Source organism: Lepidothrix coronata, unplaced genomic scaffold (assembly GCF_001604755.1).
Source record: "Lepidothrix coronata isolate B3197 unplaced genomic scaffold, Lepidothrix_coronata-1.0 Scaffold174, whole genome shotgun sequence".
NCBI classification, from domain to species: Eukaryota; Metazoa; Chordata; class Aves; order Passeriformes; family Pipridae; genus Lepidothrix; species Lepidothrix coronata.
Window position 1 is genome coordinate 1,342,898 of NW_016690354.1, and position 25,563 is coordinate 1,368,460.

Here is a 25,563-nt window from a genome sequence, read left to right on the forward strand (position 1 = left end):
AGCTTCAGAAGGCGCCTCTTTCTAAGGGAAGGCTGAACCACCTAGCATACATATGTTCTGGGGGTACTGTTAGATGCCCTCCTACCTGTTGCCCTCTAGTTATGCAATCAGCCTGTTTTGAGTACAGCTGTGTTATCTAGCACGAGGAAAGAGATAACTGAGGCATTTTGGCCTTTGTACATTCAAGGGGGTAACTGACTTTTCGTGCTCCTGAGGTTAATTTACCTCATGCTGCCCCCTTCCTCACAGTAATGACTTGACATTTTTCAAGTGCTTTTGGCTCTGATGGATTGCAGAGCACTTTACGGAATATATATACCAGTCTTAATAAAATTCTGCTCTTCCACAACAATTATCTTTCTGCATATGAAACATTTTTTTCCCTTCTATTAATGATAAAGATTAAGATTTTTGTACTTGCTGCCTGAGTATTAAATGCTCATGACAGACATACAAGGCTGAAAGTGGTGTGCTGTAGACTAATTGTTATATATTTGTTAATTGCTGACAGAGCATGAAGTACTGACTTGGACACAAAATTAAGACAATCTCTGCTCTGAAGATCTTGTAGTCTAAAACACAGCTATGCAAAAGCTAGGACGTACTCAAATTTAAGGGAAAAGGGAATAATTTTTAGAGAGCATAGCTCTTCAGTGTGATCATGTGTTCACATCAAGTGTTTGTCACAGGTGAAAATGCAGCTTCCTCTGAGATGGAATACTGCAGCTGTTCTGCACCATTTATTTTATACAAAAGTATTCATAAAAGAAAAAGGGAGAGTATTATTTGTCTTCATGAAAGTGCGAGGTACTTTACAGACACATTTAAATGAAAGTGCTATGTCTATAAGAGTTTACATTAAGAATATTAAATCTGAATACCTAAAATTAGATTTTAAAAACCACATTAATGTACCTAAGTAAATAGCCTAATTCTTGTAAATCCCCAGGAACATAGAGTTGGCTTCAACAGAAGGAATGAAGTCTTCAACATTTGAGTAAAGAGACACTTAGCTACGTGTGTATGCATTTGTAAATTTAAATCTGGACATTCATGCTTGCAAAACTTGACTTTTTAGATTGAAGCAGTCTGATCCTGTCCTATGGGCACTCAACTTCCATCTAAGAACTGAGTGTGTGGCATTTCTCAGGTCAAGTCCTTGAGTAAAATGAAATGTGATGGTATAGAGAGTTATGGGAAAAGGATTATGTTATGATCGGCAGGTTATAATAGTGTTTAAGTATGTGTTCTATAAGTTCTTGGGTTTTATCTTGAAATCTGCTTTTGTAGGCAAGTTTCTAAGATAGAATAAGGAGTCTGAAAAGTTGGAATGAAAGAATGAAATACAATGAACAGTTTGAGGAGTTTGGATGTAATTTCCCAGTCCAAGACAGGGTTGTGACTATTGTACTTCTGGTTTGGTTTTTTGTTGTTTTGGGTTGGTTCTCCCCCCCCCACTAAAAATACAGCTTGTGTCTTCAGAGAAGTTTATTCTTACCACAGAGGCACAGGTTACAACTTACTACCTCCTCCCCTAAACTTCAACTGACCTTCATGTAGTGGGAGATTCTGTCTGCATCCCAGTTAGGATCTTTGGCCTTTTACTTCAAGTGTCAGAAAGGAGGTACGGTTAATGGCAACTGTGATATGGACAGCTGTCCCTCAAGAGCAGGACTGGGCTGATTATCTCATTTTACACAGCTGTCAGAGAGGAATTAGATCTTGGTCGTTAGCAACCAGATGATGAAAAATGCTTTTGGACTAATTTTTCCATTTGCTTCTCCCAGCCTTGGGTAGAACTGTAACCAGCGACTTTCACACAGAACCCTCTATGTTATGTAGTACTCCATTTGCAGAATATGTTTCTGATTGATGCTTCAGAATTGAAACTTCAAAAAAACATTGTTTCTAGCATTTGCAGCCTGGAAGACAATTTAGAAAAGATGAGTAGTCCATAGATTAATGGACAGCCTAATATGGTATCTCTAACGTGTTTTAACTCTCCAGTTGTGTTAACTCTGAAGCCTGAAGAAAAGCCTTTAACTCACTGTATTGCTGGCAGTTGTACATTTTATTTTAGCAAGAATATCCAGTTGATGTGTTCCACCTCCAAATGCTTATCATCTTGGTAGGAGGCAGTATTGGTACTTGCTATCTGTTCTGCTGGTTTTGTTTCCTTCTTCCTTCTATGGGATATAAGATGAACCTAAAAATCTATAATATGTTTCTTCCTGTACTCATGTTTTTCACTTTTAAATCCATCTATGTATTACTGAGAGAGAGCAACCATGCTGCAATATGCTTTCACAATTAATTAATTGTGAATTTTCATTTCAGGTTTGAAATGAAAATGCATAATACTGGGAATGTTTCAAAATTCAGAGGTCTCACAACCAAGTTTAGGACCAATTTAATGTTGTATCCCGTGGTGCTTTGCCAAGATTTGGACTAGACTGTTGTTTTATCCTTCTAGTTTTGACCTGCCCAATCTTTTACCCCATCCTATTAAGGACCTTAGAATTGTCTTGGAGGCAGACAGCACAGATATTGCTAGTGCCTGACCTTTGTGAACCCTTTCCTGAACTCCTGGGTTCTGTAGCATCGCATGACACTCGAGTTCCTCTCTTGCATCTTTAAGGCCCAGCGTGTTTCCACCCTGCCTACTTCTTGACTTGCATTTCCTCCTACACCCCACTCCTCCTCTCAGCTGTCCCTGCTCTTTGCACCTCGTTTCCCTTGCAGTCCCTTTGGCATTCTGTCCTCTGGTCCTACAAGCCTAAAATGCTGCTTTTCGTCAAGTAAGCATCCCTCATCTCCTCTCTAGGATTCTTCACTGGCAGGAATCCTTTCTTACTATGTCTCGCAGGTTCTGGTCTTACCTGTATTTTGACCTGGTCCTAGTTTGGCTTTCATTAGATTATATGCCTGTGTGGACACATACGATTTTTTTGTCTGAGGTTATCTCAAGAAGCTTTTTTTTTAATCAGTGAAAATATCCAGTTCTGCTTGTCTGTGAAGTGTCACTTTGTCTCCACATTCTCTTACCCTTCCTTTTCCTCTGGCCCCCTTCATTCCTCAGGAATTTCTAGATTTTGGTTGATTAGAATGAAAACCCCTTGCATTACATTTTCTGGTTCCCTCTAGCACTTGAGGATCTTGGTTTTCAGAACTGAGGTGAACAGTTTGTTCAAGGCCCAGTACCTCATTCCTTATCTTTCTGAGCTGGTCAGTTTATTTGATGTGAAGTCAGGAACTAAGGGAATGTATGTTCTTTTTTTGGCCTTTTTTATGTATAAGAGAGACCGAGTAATGAGGGACAGGGTGAGATGATGAGTGAGAGCTTTTATACCTCGAGGAAAAAATATTTGCTTTTTTGTTTTTTACAATTAGCAATTCAAATTTTGTTTATGCTCTCTGCTGTATAAAGACTGTGGCTGATTATAGCAGAAATATGTAATTACTGTTAAAAGTTCAAATCTGAATAATTGGGAAGGAATCTGAACTCTTTGTGGTCACAAATTAAAGGAGCAAAGTTTCTGAATTCTCAGTTTCCCCCTAGAAAACTGTGGTTAAATAAAACCAAGACAAATTCTCCCTCCTCATCAGGAACTGGCAGAGAAAAGTAAGCAAGCTACTAAAATAGTTACATCTGAAATTCCCTTTATCTGAACAAAGCAGACAAGCTTTGAATGTAGAGAAATGGTCTGGGATTTGGGAGACCCATGTTATCTGCATGGTTCTGCTACTCCTTTGCTGGCTGACCTTGGGCTGCACGCTTCTCCATGCATGGCTTCCCATTTATCCTGGAATAGGTTATTGTAAGGGTTCCAAAGTATAAGGATGAAAACCACTTTTTAATGACTGGCTGTTCTTCTTGCTGTTGATTGCCTTAATTACAATGTGATATTGAACTCAAAAACTCTATATGCTGTTTTTTGTGACATTAAGAAACAGCGAAAGCACGATGCCCTGATTAATTCTTGTTTCCTGGGAGGACCAGTGACTCCAAAATTAAAAGATCCTGTACCATATCTGCAGTCTAGAGCTGTTTAGTGAGTTGATTTCACTACAGATATTCTCACTCCCTTGAAGCTTCTCCTGAGATCTCTAATGACCTTTTCTTGGCCAGGTCTCAGGGTCTCTATTCCATCTTCATCCTTCTTGGCTTCACTGCTGTTTTTGACACTTGATCATGCCCAGTCTTGAAATCTTGTCCTCCCTTGACTTTTGTGTCAGTATTTTCCTGGTTTCCCTCCTACTGTTCTAGTCATTCATTCAGTAGCTTCTGCAGTAAGCTATTTACCTTCCTCCTTTTTTTTTTTTTTCCCCACAAGTTAGACACAATGACCCACTTCTGGTGTCCTCTCTTTGCTTTTCTTTACCTCCTTCATTCCAGGGATATTAAATTATGCAACTTTGCATACTACCTTAACATATTTTGTAAAATTAATTGCTGCAATTGCTGAGGCCAATACGGAATTCTAGACAGCTCCTTTGAGATTTCCCTTTGTTTCCTGCTTTCCTCTGTTGCAAACCACCACATCTGGGCCTATAACATGTCCTTGCTCTGAACATATAGGATGGAGACTCATCTTCCAGTTCATGGCATGAATCTTTTGCTGCTGCTTTTTCAGTCTCTTTGGGTAACCCTTGCTCCTTCATTTACCATCTCTGTTACTGCTCCCTGTTCTTGCTGGCCTCTGACAACTGTGTTACCTTCTTGTCTTCTTAAAAACACAATTTCTGAAGCTGTCCTCCTGGCATGTTTTCTCAACACGTTGCCATCTCCTCCTTGACAAGCCTGTGCTTTGGCTACCATCCACCACATAAGGTTCCAGCTTCTTGTACTTACTCTAAGGGGCCTTCACACTTATGTTTCTCCTCTATCTGTTGCCGTCTCTTACTGCATTGTCCTTTGCTCTGCCAGCAACACAAGCATGACATTGTGCTTTTCCATTTTTTGCATGAGCATCTCTTCATTTTCTTCCTCAGCTGACTCATATCTTGAAACACAGAGGAATATTGCCAGCCGGTAGAGGCCAGACACACTGGAAACTACTTATTTCGTAGAATTGTAGAATCATTAAGGTTGGAAAGGACCTCTGAGATCATCACTTCCAACTGTTAATTGTGTGTTTGCAATTAACTGTTTTCAAATATACAAATAACTGTTACTAGCACATTTGAAAATTATTCAAGATGTCGAACTGATAGTCAGAGGTAGTTGTCTTACTACATGTACCCCCCTCTCCCTGACTTCTTTCGTGAAGTAAATAAAGATTGTCATGAGCAAAGACACAACATCTCAAAGAGTGGGACGGTCAGGGTTAGAGCAGAATAATATTTACTTGCAGCTGCAAGGTGACAACTGTGGCAAACCTGTGTGGAAGAAAGGGACTTCTTTCAATGTCTGTAAGGAGATGAACAGAAGATTTAGTTTCAGGATGATACACAAAACGGAGCATTTTTATGAGTAGGATGCAGAAAACCAAGTAGCAACACAAGCATTTGAAGCAAGGAGAAACCATTAATGAGTGTGTGTTATGTGGCAGTGTGGTTCTGAATCCTCTTGACCTTCAAGCTTGGTACAAATCTTTACAAGTTGTGAGCCTGGTGAGGGATTGTCAGGTGTTTTGTTTGCTGGAAGACAGTTCAGCCAGTTTAGTTGAGAATAACAGCTAACAGAATAGTAAAAAGGAATTATGTTAAAGCAGTGGTTGAGAGCTGATTTATGAGCTTCACACAGTATTACTTGATTCTTTTGATCATTCTCCAACTTCAATTTCAGCTGTGCTTTGCTCTCAGACTCCTCTTTAGCAGGCTTTTCTGCAGTGGTTTGGTAACCTCAACTCTGGGAGCGTGTGCTGTATGTACATTTTGGGCACATGGTATACAACTAATCTGTGCTGGATAGCAATTTCCTGATTTCCTATGAATTCAGTACATAGTTCTTGCTAGTGCTTGATACCCATTTCCACAAGTGGGTTGTGGCTTGTTTTAGCAACTATTGCAGAGTTCATATTGACTAATCTATTTTCAGCGGTTCAACCTTTCGTGAACAAGTTCTGACCACTTGCAGTCAGTTTGTCATTTTCCCTATACCTGGCTGCCGTTCCTTTCTCTTATATAGAAGCTTTTCACTATTACTGTCATTAAACTGCAAGGTTAACAGTAATTTTTCACTGAGAGACCCATTTTTTAATGTAAGAATACAGTTTTCTTTTTATAAGCATGTTACACACAGAAACCCAAGTTAAAAGAATGTGTCTTTGCAATGCTGTGCAGATCTTCTGAGCAAGATATTCTGAATGCTGATCTACTTCTGATGTTGTCTCCAATTTCAGAGACAATCTGGATATTGTATCAGTGTTTGCATATCTTGTACTGAAGGTTTATGACTGGATGTGATTCTGATAAGCAGATAGAATTGAAATCTTTCTCTTCAACTTGTGTGCTCCTGTAAGGCTGGGGAAAATACCTGCTCTTAGATACTGTTTCTCTACCACAGACTTCCTGGTTTCCAAGGGAAAATTTCATTCCAGATATGTGCTCATAAATTTGAATTATTTCAAAACCAGTACCCGATACCTTTCTCAGTGTAAGAGTAATTGTTCTGTTAATATTCTTAAAGCAAATGTCAAAGATTTCTCTCCTGCCTTGGCATATGTTTCGAATTACAGCTCCTACTTCCAATGGTAAAATATTGTGTAGTGATTCTGAGGGTGGAGAGATGCTGTAGAGCCATTTCTGCTGTAGTGATGTATTTTCATTGAGCTTCTTCAAAGTGCTTGGTTTACTTTTTACTTAAAATCTGTTATTGGAAGGGTTGTCATAGGACATTTGGCTTATTATTAGAATAAATCTTTTCTAGTAGTCTTATTACAAAGGAAATAACTTCCAGCTCAAAAGTATTTTAGGCATACCACTATTCTCAATATAATTTACTGTTTCTTTTGACAGGTTTTACATATTCCCCACTTTCCCTTATGCAGCACCATAAATAAACAAACTAGTCCTAACTTTGAACACGTATTTTCAGACTGTCTAAGGGGTGTCTGCAATGTCCGTGTAGTATTTCTCAATGCATTTTTTTCCTGCATGTTTATATAGCAGACAACAAAAATATTTGATTAGTTGATCTTATTAAAATCTGGCAAGTCATTAGCTGTGCTCCATCCTAGCCTGCTATGCCCGTAAAGATACTGTCTCCCTTGACATGAGCATATTTCAGACTTTGGCTGTAATGCCATCTGTTGATAAGTTTAAATAAGCAGGTCATGTTTTGTAAACGAGACCATTTGTCAGTTCCATACAAAGCTAGGACATAATTGCCTTTGGAATTGAATCCTGACACACTTCCAACATGAGGGTTTTGGTGACTTTATAGTCCCCACAAGACTTCATGCTCCATTAGTACCAAAAATGTCTGTGCAGTCAGTGCTGTTCATTTACTCAGTTCAGAATACAAAATTATATCCTGCTTGTGCACCGTTCACAAAATGGAGGGAATCGAAAGGTCCTATGTTAAAATGTGCTATCATGATATTTATGTAATCAGTAAATATTATGAAAATAAATTTGTTTTCTTTTTATTTTTCCTTGAGATTTAATATGAACCTTATATTACTGAGATTTCTACTTGTTAAAGGCAAATAGTATCTGTATAACAATTTAATTATGACAGAACAATTAGTCCAGTGATTTTTATATATTAAGCTATGTGTTGTCTAAAAGTTTTCCTCTAACTCTGATTTTTAGTACATCTTAGTGTGTACTGTAACTTTTAGCAAATTTCCATTCAGGATGCCATAATCACGGAATCACCTGTGTTCTTTTACACAAAATAGCACTGAACATTGAAAGCCATTCTGTCTCTGTCTTGCACACTGAGTGGTTCTGAGGAGGGGTGCAGAGCCAGACCGCTGTGACAGGGGCAAGTGCAGGTTGTGACAGTTCCTGCTCATACAGGCAGTACCACGCCATGTGCTCTTCGGTGACAGGAACTTCCTCCTCTTGGATTATTTTTCCCTTTGTGGCTCATGGCTAGCGAGAACCGTGTGCCCCCTGTTACCACACCTGCAAGCCTACAGTTAATTGGGAAAATGTTTTCCGGCTTGTTCTACTGGTCGCAAAGTAGGGAAGCGTGGCTCTAGGGTATGACAATTTCTCTTACCTCCTTGCCCCAGGGGCTGTTTTTCCTTCTTTCATGTGACACTGCAGGCAAAAGTGTACTTTCAAACTGCAATGCTTTTCTCGTCACTAATGTGACACCTGCCGCTCCTTCCAGGTTAAGTTTTATTTTATGAACAATACCCAGCAGCCTCTCTCTCTTCCTTCTTCATTTGATTCCATAAACATAAACATCTCCTGAAGACTTCTCACAATTAGTTACCAAAATGATGGGTAGAAATTTCAGACTGTGCAGATAATCAGGTTCCTTTTTTCCAATTTCTTACATGAAACAAGTATCTCTGTGAGAACATTTGCTTAGAGAAGATCAGATTTTTAAGTGTTTTGTTCCTGCTGTCTTAGTTCACACCTTCTTATTTTTGAGGGAAGACACATGTCTTAAAATGGCAAATTTCTCCTGCCAGAATTAGCAAAATTGATTATTTCCCCCTTTCTGTATTGGATAAGAACACAGTGTTTTTGCATGTGTAATTTACACAAGTATGTCAAAATTGCCTTTTTGTCATCAAAGTAGAGGCTGTCTGTTTCTTCATGCATGTGGTATTCTTATGTTTTACTTTTTCTTCTTACACTTTGATGCAGTTTCCTTTAGTTGACATGGTGCTCACCTTTCTGTTTCAGAAAGGTTGCAGTCTTTTTTTTGTCAGCTTGGGTTTGAGCTTTTCTGTTTGCTAAATACCTTAGAAAATAGGTGTATCGCTGAGTATATTAGAGGGATATTGTTAGTTAGATCACTGGATCTGTGTTTCAGGCACCTAAATAGAAGTGGTCATATATTTATGGGTCATTGTCAGTCATTGCTTGGTAGTTTGTTGTGCATTTCTTCTCTCTCAAAGTTTATGTTGAGAAATCTATGTTGAGTCTTCTTTGAATGTTTTGCCATAGTGTTTCACTGGATCAGAGTAGCAGCAAGTAAAGCAACAGTGAAAGTAAACACAGAAATGTAGAGATTTATTCTAGAATATGCGTCTTCTGTAGGCAGAGCACAGCATGGTTTCATTCATTGTATGGCTCCCTGCTTCAGTCGTAACTGATTCTGACTGGCCAGCTTTTGAGTTCAGCCTTGGAGAATGTTTCAGGCTGTAAATGTTTATTAACTGCGTTCAGTGTGACCCTCAGAGTGTTGTTCCCCACATTTCATACATTTTTCAGTCCTGATATATAAGTAGCAATGATCTTGGATAACATCTGACTGGGTTGGAGCAAGCATTTGCAAAGTAGCAGGGCAGGCAAAGTACAGATTTCTTCACTGTGGCAGTAGGGATAGTCCTTACAATCCAACAGACAGAAGGCTGGCTTGCATGATCTTCGATTTGCTGCTAGTTACAAGTATTCAGAGTAAGGCAGTAGTTTTCCTGGAAAGCTGTAGTGAAGTATTACTAGTCCCAAGTGAATTAGTGGTTATTAAAAGGTATTCAATGCAAGGATTTTTTTTAAACCATTTTTCTTATGAACTGGACAGATTCTTGTCTGTTTAACAAATTTTTGTCTGTAGTTTGGGATCAGTGCTTGGCTGGCATTTTTGCATCTCTCTGACCTGTCTGACTTGAGGTTGTACTGTAACTAGTTAGTGCTTGGGAAGTGAAGACTGCAGACAGTTTCCAGCTGTTGATGGTGGTTATGACTTGGCTACCTTACCCTTGCTTTTTAAAGTCAGCCAAATACATAAACAGATAGAATTTACCTTGTAAAGTGGGAGAATTCTGGTCTTCATCTTTCTTTTTATTTCTTCAAAGTTAATTCTGGCTAATGTGGTAGGATATTTTAAAATATCCTTGATTTCAATTCAGTGTGTTTATTAGTTACTACTATTTTTTTCTTTGTTTGAATGGGATCATAAGAGAAGAGTTCAAAAGAAGATTTGCCAGGCAATAAGCTGGGAAGGGAAAGTTGGAAGAATCATCAGCCTCTCTGGTTTGGCTGCAGTCTTGTTTTATTATACCATTAAGTAGTGTCAAGCTGGTGCACCAACCACTTGGATAAGGTGAATGAGATATACAACACAAATTAACAATAATATTAACTGCATAGCAAGTATTCTTTTAAATAATTTAGTAACCAATTACACAGCGTTATTTTTGCCCTGAAAGTGTTCTGGAATTGCCACCTTACCTTAGGTTTGACTATGCCTGATTATTACAGATCCAGTATTGCCAGCATACAGGCTTTTAAATCCAGTAACATGATCAAGTTCAAACTTGGAAAAAACCCTCTTATTCCACTGCTTTGAAATTTCCCATGGAATTGCTGTTGCATCTGAGTCTTCACTTTCTGTCCTAAATTACTGTCTAGTGTATATGTCCTTAAAGAGCTGATGTGTTTTACTGAAAAGTGGTTGTTTCAATACTGGGTGACTAGTGCGTTTGTATAGACAGAATTTTTTACTTAAGATTTTGGGATTTTGTTTTGTTGTCAAAGATTTTTATAAACCAAGGAATGGAAATATTAAAATTCTTAGTATGGGTGTAATCTGACCCAATTCTAACCTTGCTGTCTCCCTGACAAGTATATTTTACACAAATGCAGGAAAGCTTGTGTATTTGATGATGGGCGTATTGCATATCAGCCTTACATTTTACTGCATAGCAAATCATCCCAGATGCTCTACTGACATAACCTGGGCAAATCCAAAGCTCTGTGAAAACTGCAGGGTTCTCTTCTGCCTCTTGAATTTCTGATGTTTCAGATTGGTATCTTATTCTGCCATAGGCTTTTACAACCTAATTTTCTTGATTTCTATGCTTGCCTTAAAAAAAGGGGGTAGGGAAGGAATGGAACTGAGAAATTTGTATTTATTTTACTTTGGAGTTGTTAACACAACTGTTATTTCGTATTGATTTAACAAGAAGCAGTAATCTGTTGTCCAGTTGCACCATGGAAATTAAAAATTTTATGAGGCACACTTACAAAATTAAGCATTCAACGTATATTTAGTTCATGTTTGGTTTTTCCCAAGTGGAATACTGCTTTTAGTGAGGGCTGTACCTGTGAACTTACTATGCTGTGTTTTGTGTACATAGTGGTCTGTCCATCCTGACTGGATAAAAATATATCGTTTCTTTTCCCTTGTATTATTCAGGAAGGAATAGTCCTGCTGGTTTGGTTTTTTTTCTTTTTCGTCTTCTTTTTTGTGTGTGTCTGTAAATTTCAAATGTTTGATACTAGATCAAACAAATCAAAATGTTATTCAATAATCTACATCTTGAGGAGGGTGGATAATGTAAGGCCTTTTGCAGCTCTCTAGTTAGCTGTTTAGCAAGTAGTTGTCCCTATCACGTGTGATAGTGTGGCAAATAAATACATGGGTAAATTAGTTGCAGTTGGGCTTTTCCTTTCCTCTACGGAGAGAAAAATGTTTCCACTCGCCATAGATACTGTAGAGTTGCAATTGTACTTTTCAGTCAGTGAGTGCTGTGAGTGTGAGTGACAATGTTAGCTGTTCAATTAGGAGGTGTTTTTTGAGGCCAGGGCTTTGGAGCCACTGTCTGTGGGGGTTGAGGGATGGATTTTGTTGGGGAATTGTGTGGGTGTTTGAGCCCTAAGAGGTGTGGTGAGCACATGCATGGAAATGAAAGGCTTAGTGCTTACGAATGCATTGGAATATGGACTTAAGTGCTTCAGTGCTGTGAGAACACTTCAGTGCAGAAGTGAAAGGTATAATGCATATGGCTGTGGGAGAAGAACCGGTAGCTTCTGTGTCAAAATGCTGGGTGCATCTGTCTCTGGATCTGTGCATCCACACTGTTATTGTCAAATACCTATTTTTAGAATGAGTATCTAATTGGTATTCATGCAGATGGGTGTCTCCCTGTCTCATCTGATCCACTCATCTGAGTGATGCACTCGGTGGGAGGTGTCTGCTGACGAATCTTTCTGAAGCGAAGTGTGTTCATGTCAGTCTGTTCTCTTACATGTATGCATGTGTTTAATTTGTCACAAATGTCTACATAAGCATGTGCACGTGTGTTTCCCTTTTCTATGCACTAGCATGCTCAAAGATAGTACCATCTAAACCTCAGAAATAAACGATGCAGAACTTGCATCCCTTCAAGACATGATTCTTCTCTTTATGCAAAAAATAAGCACAAAGCACTGCAGGTTGTGGCCATGGAAACTTACCTACCTCATTCCAGACTTCAAGGGATCGCTCCTAGTATAGTGATCCAGCCAGTTGTGAGTAGGAATGATGAACTTTCTGCTGCCTTGTCTACAACAAAAGACGACATAAAAGTTTGTGTGCTAAGTGCACAAGTTCCTACAAGCTCATGCTGCTAACTATTTTCTTAATATGAAATAAATGCTAAGTAGAGATCCCTGGATACTACTGCAATCCAGGTGTGTTTTGTTTTTATGAGGGGAAGTATATAATATTTATGAGAAAAGATCTGGAGTCTCTTCTTACCCTGTGGCAAACTTGTGTGACTTCGGATGAGTAAGTTCTTCCTGTGTCTTAGAATTGGAGAAAATACTTGCCTGCTATGTTGTGAATTAAGCAAGATTTAATTCAATAAAATTATATATATATATTTAGGAAAAATTGGTTATGGTAGGCAAAGCTTTAACTATTAAGAGCTTAATATAGTCTGTTCCAACTCGACATGGTAGATGTAATTATCTATATATAGTATTATGCATGATCTTGGTGTTTTAAAATGAGATATGTAATCCTAGCTCTAAGGAATAGGATTCATTATAATGTCACCTAATGCAAAAAAAGAGGCTAGGCCTTAGAGGGAAATTAATTTGCCCCTGAATTAAGATAGTCTTGACTTTGAAGATTATCTAATTAAACTGTTGTTTGTATATGGCATGAATGAGTATTCCCTTTTAGCTATGATTTTCCTCTTACCTGACACAGTAAACCTACTGGATTAGAGGTAATCTTGGTGAAGGGTACCAAGGTTATATGGATTGGGTGGTAAGGGAGTGAATGTGATACAGCTGCTGAAAGGACTCCACTTCCTTTGAACAGATCTTGGTTCTTTACCTGGGGGCAGTGCTCTGGGTAAGACTGCCCTAGTAATGCTACCATCAGCACTGTCCTAGCTTCTGTCAGTAAGGATGGTCCTCCTAGAGACACAGTCATAGGCCCTTTTGGGTGCTTCTGTCTGGCTGTGAATAAGGGATATGAACTAGGATGGTCTTCACACAGGTATTTGTGATAGGGGGAGAAGCAGAGGAGGAATGCAAATGAGTGGTTTTGTTCTCAAGAGTTCACCTTGTTTGTGTCTCAGGAGTTTCCTTTCTGCTCCTTTCTCCTCACAGGTACTCCTGCTTCCAGCACCATGGCCTCTGACCTGGAAAGCAGCCTCACTTCCATAGACTGGCTCCCACAGCTTACTTTAAGGGCTACTATTGAAAAATTAGGGGGTTCCTCACAAGCAGGACCTCCAGGATCTGCCCGAAAGTGTCCACCAGGCTCACCAACAGATCCTAATGCCACACTGAGTAAGGATGAGGCTGCGGTGCACCAAGATGGGAAGCCACGTTACAGCTATGCCACTTTGATCACATATGCCATCAACTCATCGCCTGCCAAGAAGATGACGCTTAGTGAGATCTACCGTTGGATCTGTGACAACTTTCCCTACTACAAAAATGCTGGTATTGGTTGGAAGGTGAGGGCTTGCACTAAAATACTTTTTGCCTAATTACAAGACTTATTTTCTTAATTCTGTGCAAAATACCCCCACTGAGAAAAACAAGACAGCTGTAAAACTAAGTTGAGCGACTGGAGAAAATGCAGAGCTAGGAGTCCCATTTTCTCTGACAATTTTGTTGTATGTGGTGCTTCCTTAAGAAGGAGTGTGCAAAAGAACTCCACCAACAACTACGAAGAAAAACAAAACAAAAAACCCCCACAAAACCCACATTCCTACCAAGCTCTGCATCATTTTTCTATTTTCACTGCACCTTCTGTAGATGTAGGGGTGGTTCAGCCCCATATTATCATCTAATCCATCTCTCTTTCCACAGCTTCTGTTCTGCTCCATTCCAGGTATATGTAGTGAGGTTTGGCTTTTGAGTATGCACCATTCTATTTTCTCTACCTGTTCCAGGGCATACTCAGAAGACTGTATGTTTTTGTTGTAGCACTTACCCATATCTCTTACTCTCTCATCAGAACTCTATTCGTCATAACCTCTCTCTGAATAAATGTTTTCGAAAGGTGCCTCGACCGAGAGATGATCCAGGGAAGGTAAGAAATCAGCATGCTCCTGGACAAGCAATTTAAAACTGCAGGGGATAACCTGGGGTTGCCCTTTCTAACTCATGGTTGGAATTTGAAACCTAAAGTGTAGGCAAAAATGGAAGCAGTAGTAAGATTTACTGCAGTCCTTTGGCTACAGACACATTTACTTAAAGGGAACCTCTAAAGGGGCCCAAGTGGTTTTAGTAATTATTTTTCCTATCTGTGATCTTCAGTTGACTTTAAAGATACTGTAAGAAGTCAAAAATGGGGTTAACTCTACCTTACTAGTTTTGTTTCTTTTTCTTCTTGATCTCTGTGTAAAATGTGGGTCTAGTACAACCTGTTCTGTTATGAAAGATCATAGTGACTACTGGTGAACAGCAGGATTATGATGTGACAATCATGAATTTCCTGGAGGCAAGATCTGTGAAAGTGAGAGCAGAACCTAGACTGCAAAATATTTAGTGTTGGGAAAAAAATATCATCATCACATTGTTTAAATCTGTAGAAATCATTTACAAGTAAAACTCAAGAATTTAGGAATTTGTTGGCCAAGTAAAGGCTAATAAAGTTCTGATAGTACATATAGATTGTAAAGGGGATTGCTAGCAAAACCAAAACTTGGCAGATATTATTGATTAAAAAAACTCACAATTAAACAAGCTGAAGGAGATGATGGGGGCAAGAAGTTATGTATCTAGACAGAAAGATTGTCTCTTCCCCCTCATCCTGAAGTTATCAGAAAGGACCACTTGCTTAGGCCTTTTATTTCAGGTTATATTTAAAGGACTATGTGCTCTCAATTGGTGTTTATAAATTGAAGTAGTAGATCTTTGAAGATCACTGCTCAAAAATATAATTGATTATATGCCTTACTCCAGGAAATCCTAACTGACTTAAGGGTATATGTTTGCAGGTGTTCATTGGCACGTTGGGCTGGATTTATAATGAAAACATGTTCTGTGCTTTATACTTACTCAGATTATTCAGATTTCAATTAGAGGTTAAAATGAGCTAAATTACGCTCTGGAATTCTCTTTATACTTATTCAGAAAAGAACACACATTATTATAGACTATTTTGTGTTGAAAGGGACCTCTGGAGGTCAACATGCACCCCCACCCCCACTCCCAGGCAGGAACAATTAGATTAGGTTCTTGAGGTTTTTGTTGGATTTTGAGTATCTCCAAGGATAGATATAGCAAAACTGGCCACTTGTTCCAGTGCTGTACCACCAACATTGTGAAGAATTTTTTCTTCATATCTGACTGTACTTTTCCTTGCTGTAACTTATATTTGTTGCCTCTTATTCTTGTGCTGTACATTTTAAAGAAGAATTTGATTCTGTCATATTTTATTTCCCTACACAGTTGAAGACAGTGGTTAGATCCCCTTAGCCTTCTCTTGTCCCAGCTAAACAGATCTCTTCTGTGAACTGCTTGTACATTATATGTTTTAGTTCCTAATCATTGTGGTGACCCTTTTGTGGGTGCATCCTAGTATGTCAGTATCCGTCTTGCATGGGAACCCCCCAAATGGGCAGAGCACTCAAACTGGAATCTCAGAACCATGGAAAAAGAACGATCCTTCTAGCTGTCTGCCAGAATATTGAGTAGGATCTCATCAGTCAATAACAAATTCAAGTTGGGAGGAAGCTACTGAAGGGAGTGTGCAGGCCCAAAGAGTTCACCTATCTTGGATCAAACCATCCTTTTGGTGTCCTGTCACAGAGTGATGGAAAAGTGGAGTATTCTGCCTTCCACCAGTAGCATTGTATCTCATTGTTCTGTGCAACCCAGTGCAAGAGAGGAATCTCTGTACAACACCCAAGTCTCTGCCTGATGTTTTAGAGGGTGGTCCATGTGGTCTTAATGTTTAGTTGGTGCTACATTCTGTGAGTCAGTAGTCCCCTGCTTCAGGAAGCTCTGTGATTTAATCATGCATTCACCAATGGATCTTCTTCCAGGGCTCTTATTGGACAATAGATACATGTCCAGATATATCTCGCAAGAGGCGGCATCCTCCAGATGATGACGTGAGTGTTTTCCTTTCCAGACAGCATGGAGCGGGGTGGGAATTCCCTTCTGGTTTCAAGGAGTCCTTCCAGCACCAGACCGTGGTAGTGTTTTGGGGGCAGGGTGTACAGATGGAGAGACAAAGGCTAGGAACGAATGAACTAGAGTGTTTGTCCTGCTGATTGGCTGTTGGTGCTGCTATTCAGTAGCAAAATTAATCTCGTGTGAAGTCCCTTATCCTGACTTCTCAGTGACTAAGGCCCAGTCCTCCTCTTTTTTAAGCCATGAACTTCTACAGCGGGGGAGCTGGCTTCCCATCTGCAGTTTCACTTCTCCATCTGTTTTTGATTTCTGATCCTTTCCTTTTCTCTTTCTTCCCCATCCACAGATACCGCAAGACTCCCCAGAGCAAGAGGCAAGTAAAAGCCCCCGAGGGGCTGTTCCAGTCAGCACAGAAGCCTCTTTGCCACCTGAGGCCACCCCTCAGATGTCAATCCAGAGCACCACCCCCATTGCCAACTACAGTCAGGTGAGCAGCAGGGGAAAAGATAAAGTGGGAGGAACAGCACAGGGGAGAATGCATGAATGGAAAAGTGGTGAGGAGAGGGAATTGTGAAAATTGTGATATAGAGGCAAAAATAAAAAGAAGGGAAAGAGCTGAAATTGCAGAGATAGAAAATAAGGAGGAAGTGAATTTTAGCAAAGGGCTGGATGGGGATAAGGATAAAGGCATAATGATATTAGATAGCTGAAGAAAATGCTGGAGCCATTGGGCTGCAGAGGGAGGGCAGTGGTTGGTGTTCCGCAAGGAAAATGGCATTAAGGAAGATTTGCTGGGGGATGAGCTAAGTGATATGGGACATCAGTGCATGATCTATGTGTATCTAGTCTCTGGATCTCTGTCTCAAGTTACAAAAACTAGTACAAGCTAAAGGCCTTATTTCTTGCTCCCTTAGCAGGGTGCAGGGCCTGTGGATGTTGCCTCTACTGTAGCCGGGGGGCAGGGCCGTGAAGGGGCTGATGTGCCACCCCCACTGTACAGTGCCAACCATGACTTCAAGTTCTCCTACTCTGAGATCAACTTCCAGGATCTTAGCTGGTCCTTCCGAAATCTCTACAAATCCATGCTGGAGAAATCATCTTCCTCTCAGCACGGTGAGTAACTGCATGCGTCATGTGGGGTGGGCAGGTATCTGCCCACACAGTCTTGTCCATTTGGCATCTCTCAGATCTTTCCTCACTTTGGAGCCTGTGCAAACAGACGTTCCTTCTTTGGCATGCTGTAATTACTTCTGCCAGGAGCAGATAAGAAATTTGCACGTCCTTTATCTATTGCTCCCCCTAGTTCTCTTAGAATAAAGAGGATCGTGATTTAAAAATACCTTCTGTTGATACAAATGCAAGTACTGAAATGGCAGAAACTGAGAGAAATGAAGTCCTGAAGAAAAGCACATTGGAGAAATATTCACAGTCTGTCAGGCTAGAAACCATAAGAGGGAGGAGATTGTTGCATGTGGAGTTTCTCCAGGAGAGTGGAAAGTCATCATTGCTCAGATCTGTTAAAACTAGGTTTGTACAATGCCGTGGAGAACTGTGCTTCTTGGTTTGAGAGCACGGAAGAGAGAGCCCCCAACTCTATTCATAGAGTTGCATTTCTGGGATTGAGGAAGCAGCCACCAGAGGGCAGAATCGCTGCAGGGATGAGGTGTCCACGGAAAACACTTCAGAAAAGCCTACAGTTCTTCCTGCCTTTAAATATTTCTAAATACTAATCTGGAATAAAAAGGAATATGTTATTACATGAGCCTTTCACCTGTGCTCCTAGCCATCACACAGTGCAGGCAAAGTTTGCCACTCTAGGAGGAGCCTCCTGAGCTTGTATCTTACGTGAAATAAAAATTTATATACTTCTACTGCTTCCATTGTGCTGGCACTTGAGATTCCTAGTAAGAATGTGTGAGGTGTTGCAGGATGAGCAAGCTACAAAAATGTAGAGAAGAACCTTGAGTTGGTGTGTTCCTCTGTTTTTGCAAACTTAGCAGTACTCTGTTTTTTCCCTCTCCAAGTCTTAGGCTGTAAGGCACTCTAGGAAAACATGCAGTTTTTGAGGAAATTTTGTAGGCAACTTTGGAGTCAGGATGGCAGTATTCATCCTTTTGCCCCATTGCAGTAGTAGGAAGCTCTGATCTTGAATCAAGGCTTGATCTTGAATGTAGTGAAAACCTGAGGCTTGGTTGCAGATGGTCAGGTACGGGTACTCAAAGTGAGTAGCTCAGGTTAATGTCATGTAATGTCCCTGTGATTTTTTTCACAGAGGTTCCACAATGTGTGGGGAGAATGAACCAGGGAAGCAGACATAAGAGATATGCTGAGCTCCTGGTATTGGGGAATAATGGAGAACACCTGATGCTCCTGCCTCAGGGGATGCCTGAAATGCAGGAAGATAGAAATTACACACCCAATGAGTCAGGAGGAATGAAAGTCATGAAGGAGCCCTGATGTGTACAATGTGATCTGTGTACAAAAGCAGAGCCTTTTATGTGTGTGAGAAAAATTGGGAAGATTCCTGGCCAAGCTGCTTGTAGAAGGGGACTGAATGGAGCCCTGGGAAACAGCAAGTCAGATGTATCAAGTTATCTGTTTTCTAAATGTTTTGTTGTTTAAGTTTGCTTAGTGGTCATTTATGGGAAAACAACATGTGCATGACATTTCAGGAAAGCATGAGTTACTTTGGCAAATGTAGGAAAAATCCAGGGAGGAATTTAAGTACCTAACTCTGTACTAAAATCCTGCTGGGTCTTTGTTGTAGAGCCTTTTGTTTTGAACAGAGTCTGGAGTGCAGCAAGTGCATAATTGCACAGGTCGTGGTTGTTGGCAGCCAGTAGAGGGAACTCCAAAAGCGTCATAAATAGCAGGATGAGCAGTGTGAAGTTAGAGATGGATAATGTAAGCAGAGGTCTGATTCAAGCTGCTCTTAAAGTTCCCTCCTCTTTCGTTTACTTGGCAGGTTTCTCTTCACTCCTTGGTGACATGCAGCCCTCCAACCACAATTATTACATGTACCAGCAGCAGCAGCAGCAAGGCCCCTCCTCCGTGGGTGCTGCTCCCCCACTCCACACTCCAACCCCAGAGGGTTGCCCATCCCAAGGGGGAAAGCAGCAGGGTGGTGAGGGTTATGGCCCTCCACCAGTGATGTCCATGCACCCACCCCCAATGCAGCATGGAGGCTACCACCAGCATCAACAACATCACCCGCACTCCCACCCACAGCAGCAGCCACACCAGCACCAGCAGCAGCAGCAATCACAGGCTTCAATCAACAGTGCTGGCTTTGGTGAGTCAGGGGCAATGGAAAACACAGCAGGGAAAATGGGAGCAGCGAGGAGCCCCCAGATAGAAATTCCACAAGTGAGCTTTCCCTAGGTAGTGCCTAGACTGTGTGTAGAAAATGGGTGAAAGCCAGTTAAGGTTGAAATCTGAGAGGGAAATTACCTCCCTACTGAAGGAAAGGAGGCTACATCCATCCTGGATTTGGGATTCTGTTTAGAGATGCAAGATAAAGTCAGGGCCTCAGTGGGAAAGGAGGCACCATCCCTAGTCTTCCATCGGAGAAAGGATTTCTAGCTACTGTAGCATCAGGCTCTTTGGTGAAGAGGGGCCAATCTTTTCCTATTAAAGGGTGGAGGGAAAGGGCAATCTGCATTGGATTAATGTTGTCCCCGTTTCATTCCAGCGTTTCCCCCTGATTGGTGCTCCAACATTGATTCCCTGAAGGAAAGCTTCAAGATGGTAAACCGGCTGAACTGGTCTAGCATTGAGCACTCCCAATTCTCAGGTCAGTGTTGGCCTAGTGACTAGAGTTAGTGACTCAGTGATTAGGGCTGTAGTCTAGAACATGTGAGTGCTGTGTCAAGATCTTTTTTCAATGTATCTGTGTCAAGTCCATTGGTTTCTCAGACTCACCTTATTTCTAAAATGAGGTGTCCTACTTCATGGGTTCTGTTTAAGATCCTGAAGCACTTGAATGAATACTGCAGGAATTTGGGGCAAGGGGAATTAATTCATAAAAGTATGTCAGAAAGCTGAGACTTTTCCCTCCAACTCTCCCCTCCCTCACCTGAGTCAGTGAGACAGTATCCTTAGATATGGAGCTCTCCAGGTGTTTGGTGACAGATTTGAAGCACTGAAGTTGGGTTTGTGAGGAGGAGGTAGGATTTAGGGACAGAAGACAGAGACACTTTGCAGGGAAGATGACAGCGTGACTGCTGTCTTTGACATTGTCCCCTGTCCCCCACAGAGCTGATGGAGAGTCTGCGCCAGGCTGAGCGGAAGAACTGGACGCTGGATCAACATCATATTGCCAACCTCTGTGACTCCCTTAATCACTTCCTTACCCAGACTGGTCAGCTCCCTCATCTGGTTGGCCCACAGCAGCCCCCTCGAATCTCTGATTCTTGTGCCCTGAACAGTGGCAAACAGGAGCAATCCATGAACCAAGGTAATTAGGCAGAGACTAAAATGATATGTAAATGAAGGCCCAATTCTGTGAATATCCTAAATTACTTACAGTCTTGCCAGGCAATATAGCACTGAGCAGCTCAGAGCTAGGCTGTCAGAGGTGTTCATAGCAACTCAGCTTTCTCTGGCTTTAAGGAATTGGGTTGTCCTATGCCTGTGGCCTGGACTGACTGCTATTATTTGATGCACACCGTTGACAGGCAACCTATCCAGGCAGAAATATATTTAAAAGGTAAACCCATAAAAGGAGAAGGGAGTGGTATTTGTGTAAGTAACCATCAGAAAGAAATGGCCAGTAGAGAGACTGCTATTCCAGATGGCATGAGCTGTAAAGGAGAAAGCGCTTGCACCCGTGTTGGAGAAATACTGACTGAACAAGGAGTAGGAGGATGCACTCTGAGGAGAGCACAGGGGATACTGTGGTCTTGATAGAACTGTGATGGTGTGTGTCATCTAGTACTGAACTAAGTGGATAATATTGAGCCAGCTTGTGGTGTTTCTGGATGAAAATTTTCTTCTTTTACAATAATAGAGAAACTCCTGCTGGTTCCAAGAACAAGATCCCAGACCAAGCTATAGCTTGCAGTTAGGACCCAACAGCTGAACATCTCCTCAGTATCCCGTGGGTCTGAGTGAGTTGCTCTGTGGCTGAGCTGCCACCCAGTCAGGGTCAAGACTGTTGACCAGAACCTTAACAGTTGTTTTTGTTTTGTTTTGTTTTGTTTTTTACCTCATTTCCTTTCACAGTGAACTCCTATGGTCAGCCCCAGCCTCCCCATCTCTTCTCCGGGCCATCTCCTATGTACCAGATTTCCACCCAGGACTCTCCAGGATATAATCGCCCAGGTAAGGAGTGACATTAAGGCATATTATAGCAATGAGCATTAAAGAATTGGTTTCCAACCCCTTTGTGTGTTTCTCCCAAAGCATTTAGTAATCAAATGGAGCACTGCAGGTAGAGAGGGAGGCTGGACTGCAAAAAAACCACTGTTTAGGGTTCTGCCATAGCTTTGGAAAGGTTTAAGGTGTCAGTGGTCTGATTTCTTTCACTTCACATGGACAGTCTCCCAGTTCAGCCTCACCCTCGGTTGCTTGAAGGCAACTTTACATGAGAAGCTTCTGTTGATGAAGTCCTTTGTGCTCTGTCAGCAGTCAACTGTGAGAAAAGTAAAGGAGGCTGAAACTTAACTTCTGTAGAAGATGCTGTGGAGAATTTCACAGTAGACCACCTACAGACATTGGTAGGTGCTGTGTGACAGAGAAATTGATGCCAGTAGTGTTCTTGTTTGTTAGACTATTGGAAGGGAGAAGGCCCAAACCACTTTGGGTTTCTTTTGCCCAAGAGCCCCCTGTGAAAAAGCATGTAGTTCTTTATTCTAACTGTTCTCTTTCCTTTTTTTTTTTCCTTGTTTTTGGCTCAGCTCATCATCTGGTCCCCCGGCCTCCAGGACCTCCTCCAGGCGCCAATGAGGAAATCCCCGATGATTTCGACTGGGACTTGATCACCTAGCGAGTTACAGACTTGATAGGCCGTCCTTTGTGAGGGACGTGGGAGGGGAGGGAGACATGGGGTCAATGGTGTCAGCACCGCCCTCCCCAGCCTCCCTGCCTTGCCTGTATATAGATATATATTCTCTATCTCCGCCAGAGAAGCCACCGCAAGATGCTGCCGAAGATAATCCTTCCTTGCGTCCTGTTTTATCTTCTTTTCTTCTTTTGTTTATTATTATTATTGTTATTATTATTATTACCAATAATTGAGCACAGCCCTCCCCCTCCTCTGGTGGCCTCGGACGCATCGGATCAGCTTTCATGTTGTGTAGTGCCCTATGGAGGGCAGAAAGATGGGTCCTTGGTGCCATGAAAAGACCTTGGAAGGCTGAATCCTCGAGTGCATCTTTCTCTGCCTCCGTCATTTTGCGTTTAACAATCCCTCTTTCCCTTCAAGGTGGCCGGTGAATCTGTTGTATTGGCTACTGGAGTGAGAGAGCCTAGTGGACCCTGGGAGCCTGTAGTTATGTTGTTTCGTAAATGTTGTAAAGGTCAGGGGGCTGAAGGGACACTGGAGGGGTGATCTTAGCTCTGTGAACTTTGTCACACCAGCAGGAACAGCAAGAAAAGAAGTGGTGTTCCCAAGTACAAAGAGAAGGTAATCCCTGAGGCAGGGAGAGCTAAGCTGAGCTGGGAGGGCAGACCTGAGTCTGGAGAAAGGAGAACGGGGCAGAGATGGTATTTCAGCAGTGAAGTTGGGTTTCACAGTGTGGTGCCATCTGTGAAGACAGAGAGATTTTGAAGGGAATCCTGACCATTTCCTACACTGCTTTTTGCAGTCTCCAGGTGAAGCTTAAATACCCATCAGATAAAAGAAGCAGTCAGGGGTCTCACATGTGATTCAGAAAATTCTGTTCCCCAGAGCTTTTAATTTCACCCCCTATCCCTTCAAGCTCTTCTTCAAAACATGTAGTGAGGCTCTTACTTGCATATGCAAATTTGGAAATTTTCTCCCATCAGTATTTGTCCAATTGTTATTTGGCCCTCTGCCCCTCAGATTTCTTTGGAGACTGTCTTTGCCTGTGTTTTGAGTGCCAGCAGCAGGAGCCTTGTTGCGTACGTGCATGTCCTCTGTCAGGGGTTCCCACTTGGTGAACGGGCTCGTGGTGGGCAGATGAAGCTGCTGCACAGACTGGGGGGGAACTTGAGGGACTGCTGGTCAAGGGCTGGACCCTCTGGTCAGGTACCGGGAGGCCCTCACGAGCAGTTTTTGTAAGACGGGCATTAGAAGAGAGAGGATGAAGCAGGGCAGGCTTTTAAACCGAACAGCTGAAGAGTGTAGTATAAAAGGGAGGTGGGTGGGTCAGACCCCTTTCAGTTCGGCTGGAGAGATGACAGCATCTGGTGTAAATCCTTAAGGATGAGTTTTGTCAGCACTTGCAAATCAGGAAGGTGGAAAAGGTGCAGGAGCAGGAGTGAGTGTTGAGATGCCTCCTCCCCAAAGCTATGTCCTGTGTTCCCCTTTTTTTCTGGTATGGCTCTGTTCTGTCAAACCTCTTGCTTTCTCTTAATATTTTGTAAAGCCTCCCCCCATCCCTAATTCCCTGTTTATCAGTGAAGGGAACAAACATGGAAATAGACCATCATGGCCACTTGACATGGGGCAGGGCAGTAAAGTAATAACCTCTACTATGACTGCAGGAAGGTGGGGAACTGCCATTGCTTTTTCAAATTGCTGTAGGGATAAACCAATCGGAAATTAGATCTTTGTCAGGGAAGTGGACAGAGTCTTGTTGTATCAGGAGGGGGGAACAACACTTTTTTTTTTCTTTTTTTCTTTTTTTGTTTTTTTGGTTTCTTTTTTTTGTTTTGTTTTAAGTGTGTGTTTGGGGGGGAGTTCGTCATTGAGTATTTCCAAGAGAAATGAGGAATCCCAGACAGCTTCAACATGGAGTCAGCTGTTATCTCTGCTGATTCAGGATGGGAATAATACATCTTGGAAGCATGTGTGATAGGTTTCTGTGGGAAGTGGCACCAGAGATAACTCATAGCAGGTGCCAGTTAATGCTTTGCAAAGGACGTTACTGAGAGCCGGCCCTATGGAAGTCTGAAAACACCACCGGAAGAAAAACAAACCAAGATGGCTCCTTCTGCGTATCCAAGTGCTCCTCATTTGCATATTTGCATATTAAGTTGTGCCTCATTTGCATATGTAAATACATGCCGGTCAGTGTGCAAATTAGCCTCGTTCCTCTGCCCCTGAAATAAATGTGCGTTGTTAGTGCGTGGAAGACATCAGTGGGGTGGGCAGCACTGGCCTGCAGGGAGGGGAGGGGGGCCAGCCTGGCCTGGAGGAAGGTCCTGCAGGCCCTTCCAGCCCGGTGTGGCCCCCCCTGTGCTTTGTGTCAGTGGTCAGGGAGAGAGGGGCGTGGTTTCACGAGTTTATTTTTGTGCATGCTTTCTTAATAAAAAGAAAAAGTGAATGTTTATGGTTTAACTCTTTTGGTGCCAGTATTGATTTTTTTCCCAGCGGCGCTCATCAGGTTGGCTCAGGTCCCACCTACTTACCTTGGAATTTCGGTGTTGACATGGCTAAATGAACCTGTATGTACTTTAGACAGAGACTTTTTTACGATGTTGAGAGAAAGAGTTGGAAGTTCTCCCAGATAACTGTTTTTGAGGCACTGAGATCTGTGAGTCTTTCAACTCGTGCTCACCAGAAAGGCAGAGTGAAAACTCTACCAGTGTTTGGTGGCTGTCATACCATGTGTTGACCTTTCTCTTTTAAGGAAGGAGTAACACAAAAAGCAGATTTTTAAACTGCTTCCATAGAGTACCTGGTAAATGTATTACCATTTTTCAGGAGCAGGGAATGTTCAAGCTTGGGAACACCTCAAATAGCCTGACTGGATGAAATTTTTATCTTCCTCTGCCAGGACACAAGAAGCACATCTCTCTTGTAAAGAGAGCCTGATGTGACTGAGCCCCAATGTGGTCATTCCCCACCTTCTTGAGGTTATCACTTCTCAATTCCAGAGTTTTGCCAAATGGCTGATAGTCTAGCAGTCATCTGATCTGGATCATCCATGACTACAGCTATTTAAATTCTGCACATGTGCCATCTTGAAATGCAGGAGGTACATTTGGATAATCTCA

The 25,563-nt window shown here is 41.7% G+C and overlaps 1 protein-coding gene across 4 annotated transcripts in view; it reads left to right on the forward strand.

Annotated features, from left to right (window-relative positions):
* Positions 1 to 24,904, forward strand: part of FOXJ2 (forkhead box J2) — a 27,785-nt gene extending 2,881 nt beyond the window's left edge. For 3 of the 4 annotated variants that reach the window (XM_017830121.1, XM_017830120.1, XM_017830119.1), the window contains exons 3-12: positions 13,456 to 13,808; positions 14,315 to 14,389; positions 16,350 to 16,418; positions 16,787 to 16,927; positions 17,355 to 17,553; positions 19,406 to 19,732; positions 20,132 to 20,233; positions 20,696 to 20,896; positions 21,664 to 21,762; positions 22,338 to 24,904. In XM_017830121.1, the coding sequence (XP_017685610.1) occupies positions 13,476 to 13,808; positions 14,315 to 14,389; positions 16,350 to 16,418; positions 16,787 to 16,927; positions 17,355 to 17,553; positions 19,406 to 19,732; positions 20,132 to 20,233; positions 20,696 to 20,896; positions 21,664 to 21,762; positions 22,338 to 22,426 (1,635 nt within the window). In that variant the 5' untranslated portion in view covers positions 13,456 to 13,475 and the 3' untranslated portion in view covers positions 22,427 to 24,904. The remainder of the gene's footprint in view (positions 1 to 13,455; positions 13,809 to 14,314; positions 14,390 to 16,349; positions 16,419 to 16,786; positions 16,928 to 17,354; positions 17,554 to 19,405; positions 19,733 to 20,131; positions 20,234 to 20,695; positions 20,897 to 21,663; positions 21,763 to 22,337) is intronic. The other variant, XM_017830122.1, reaches the window with a different exon arrangement.
* Positions 24,905 to 25,563: the final 659 nt, after the last annotated feature.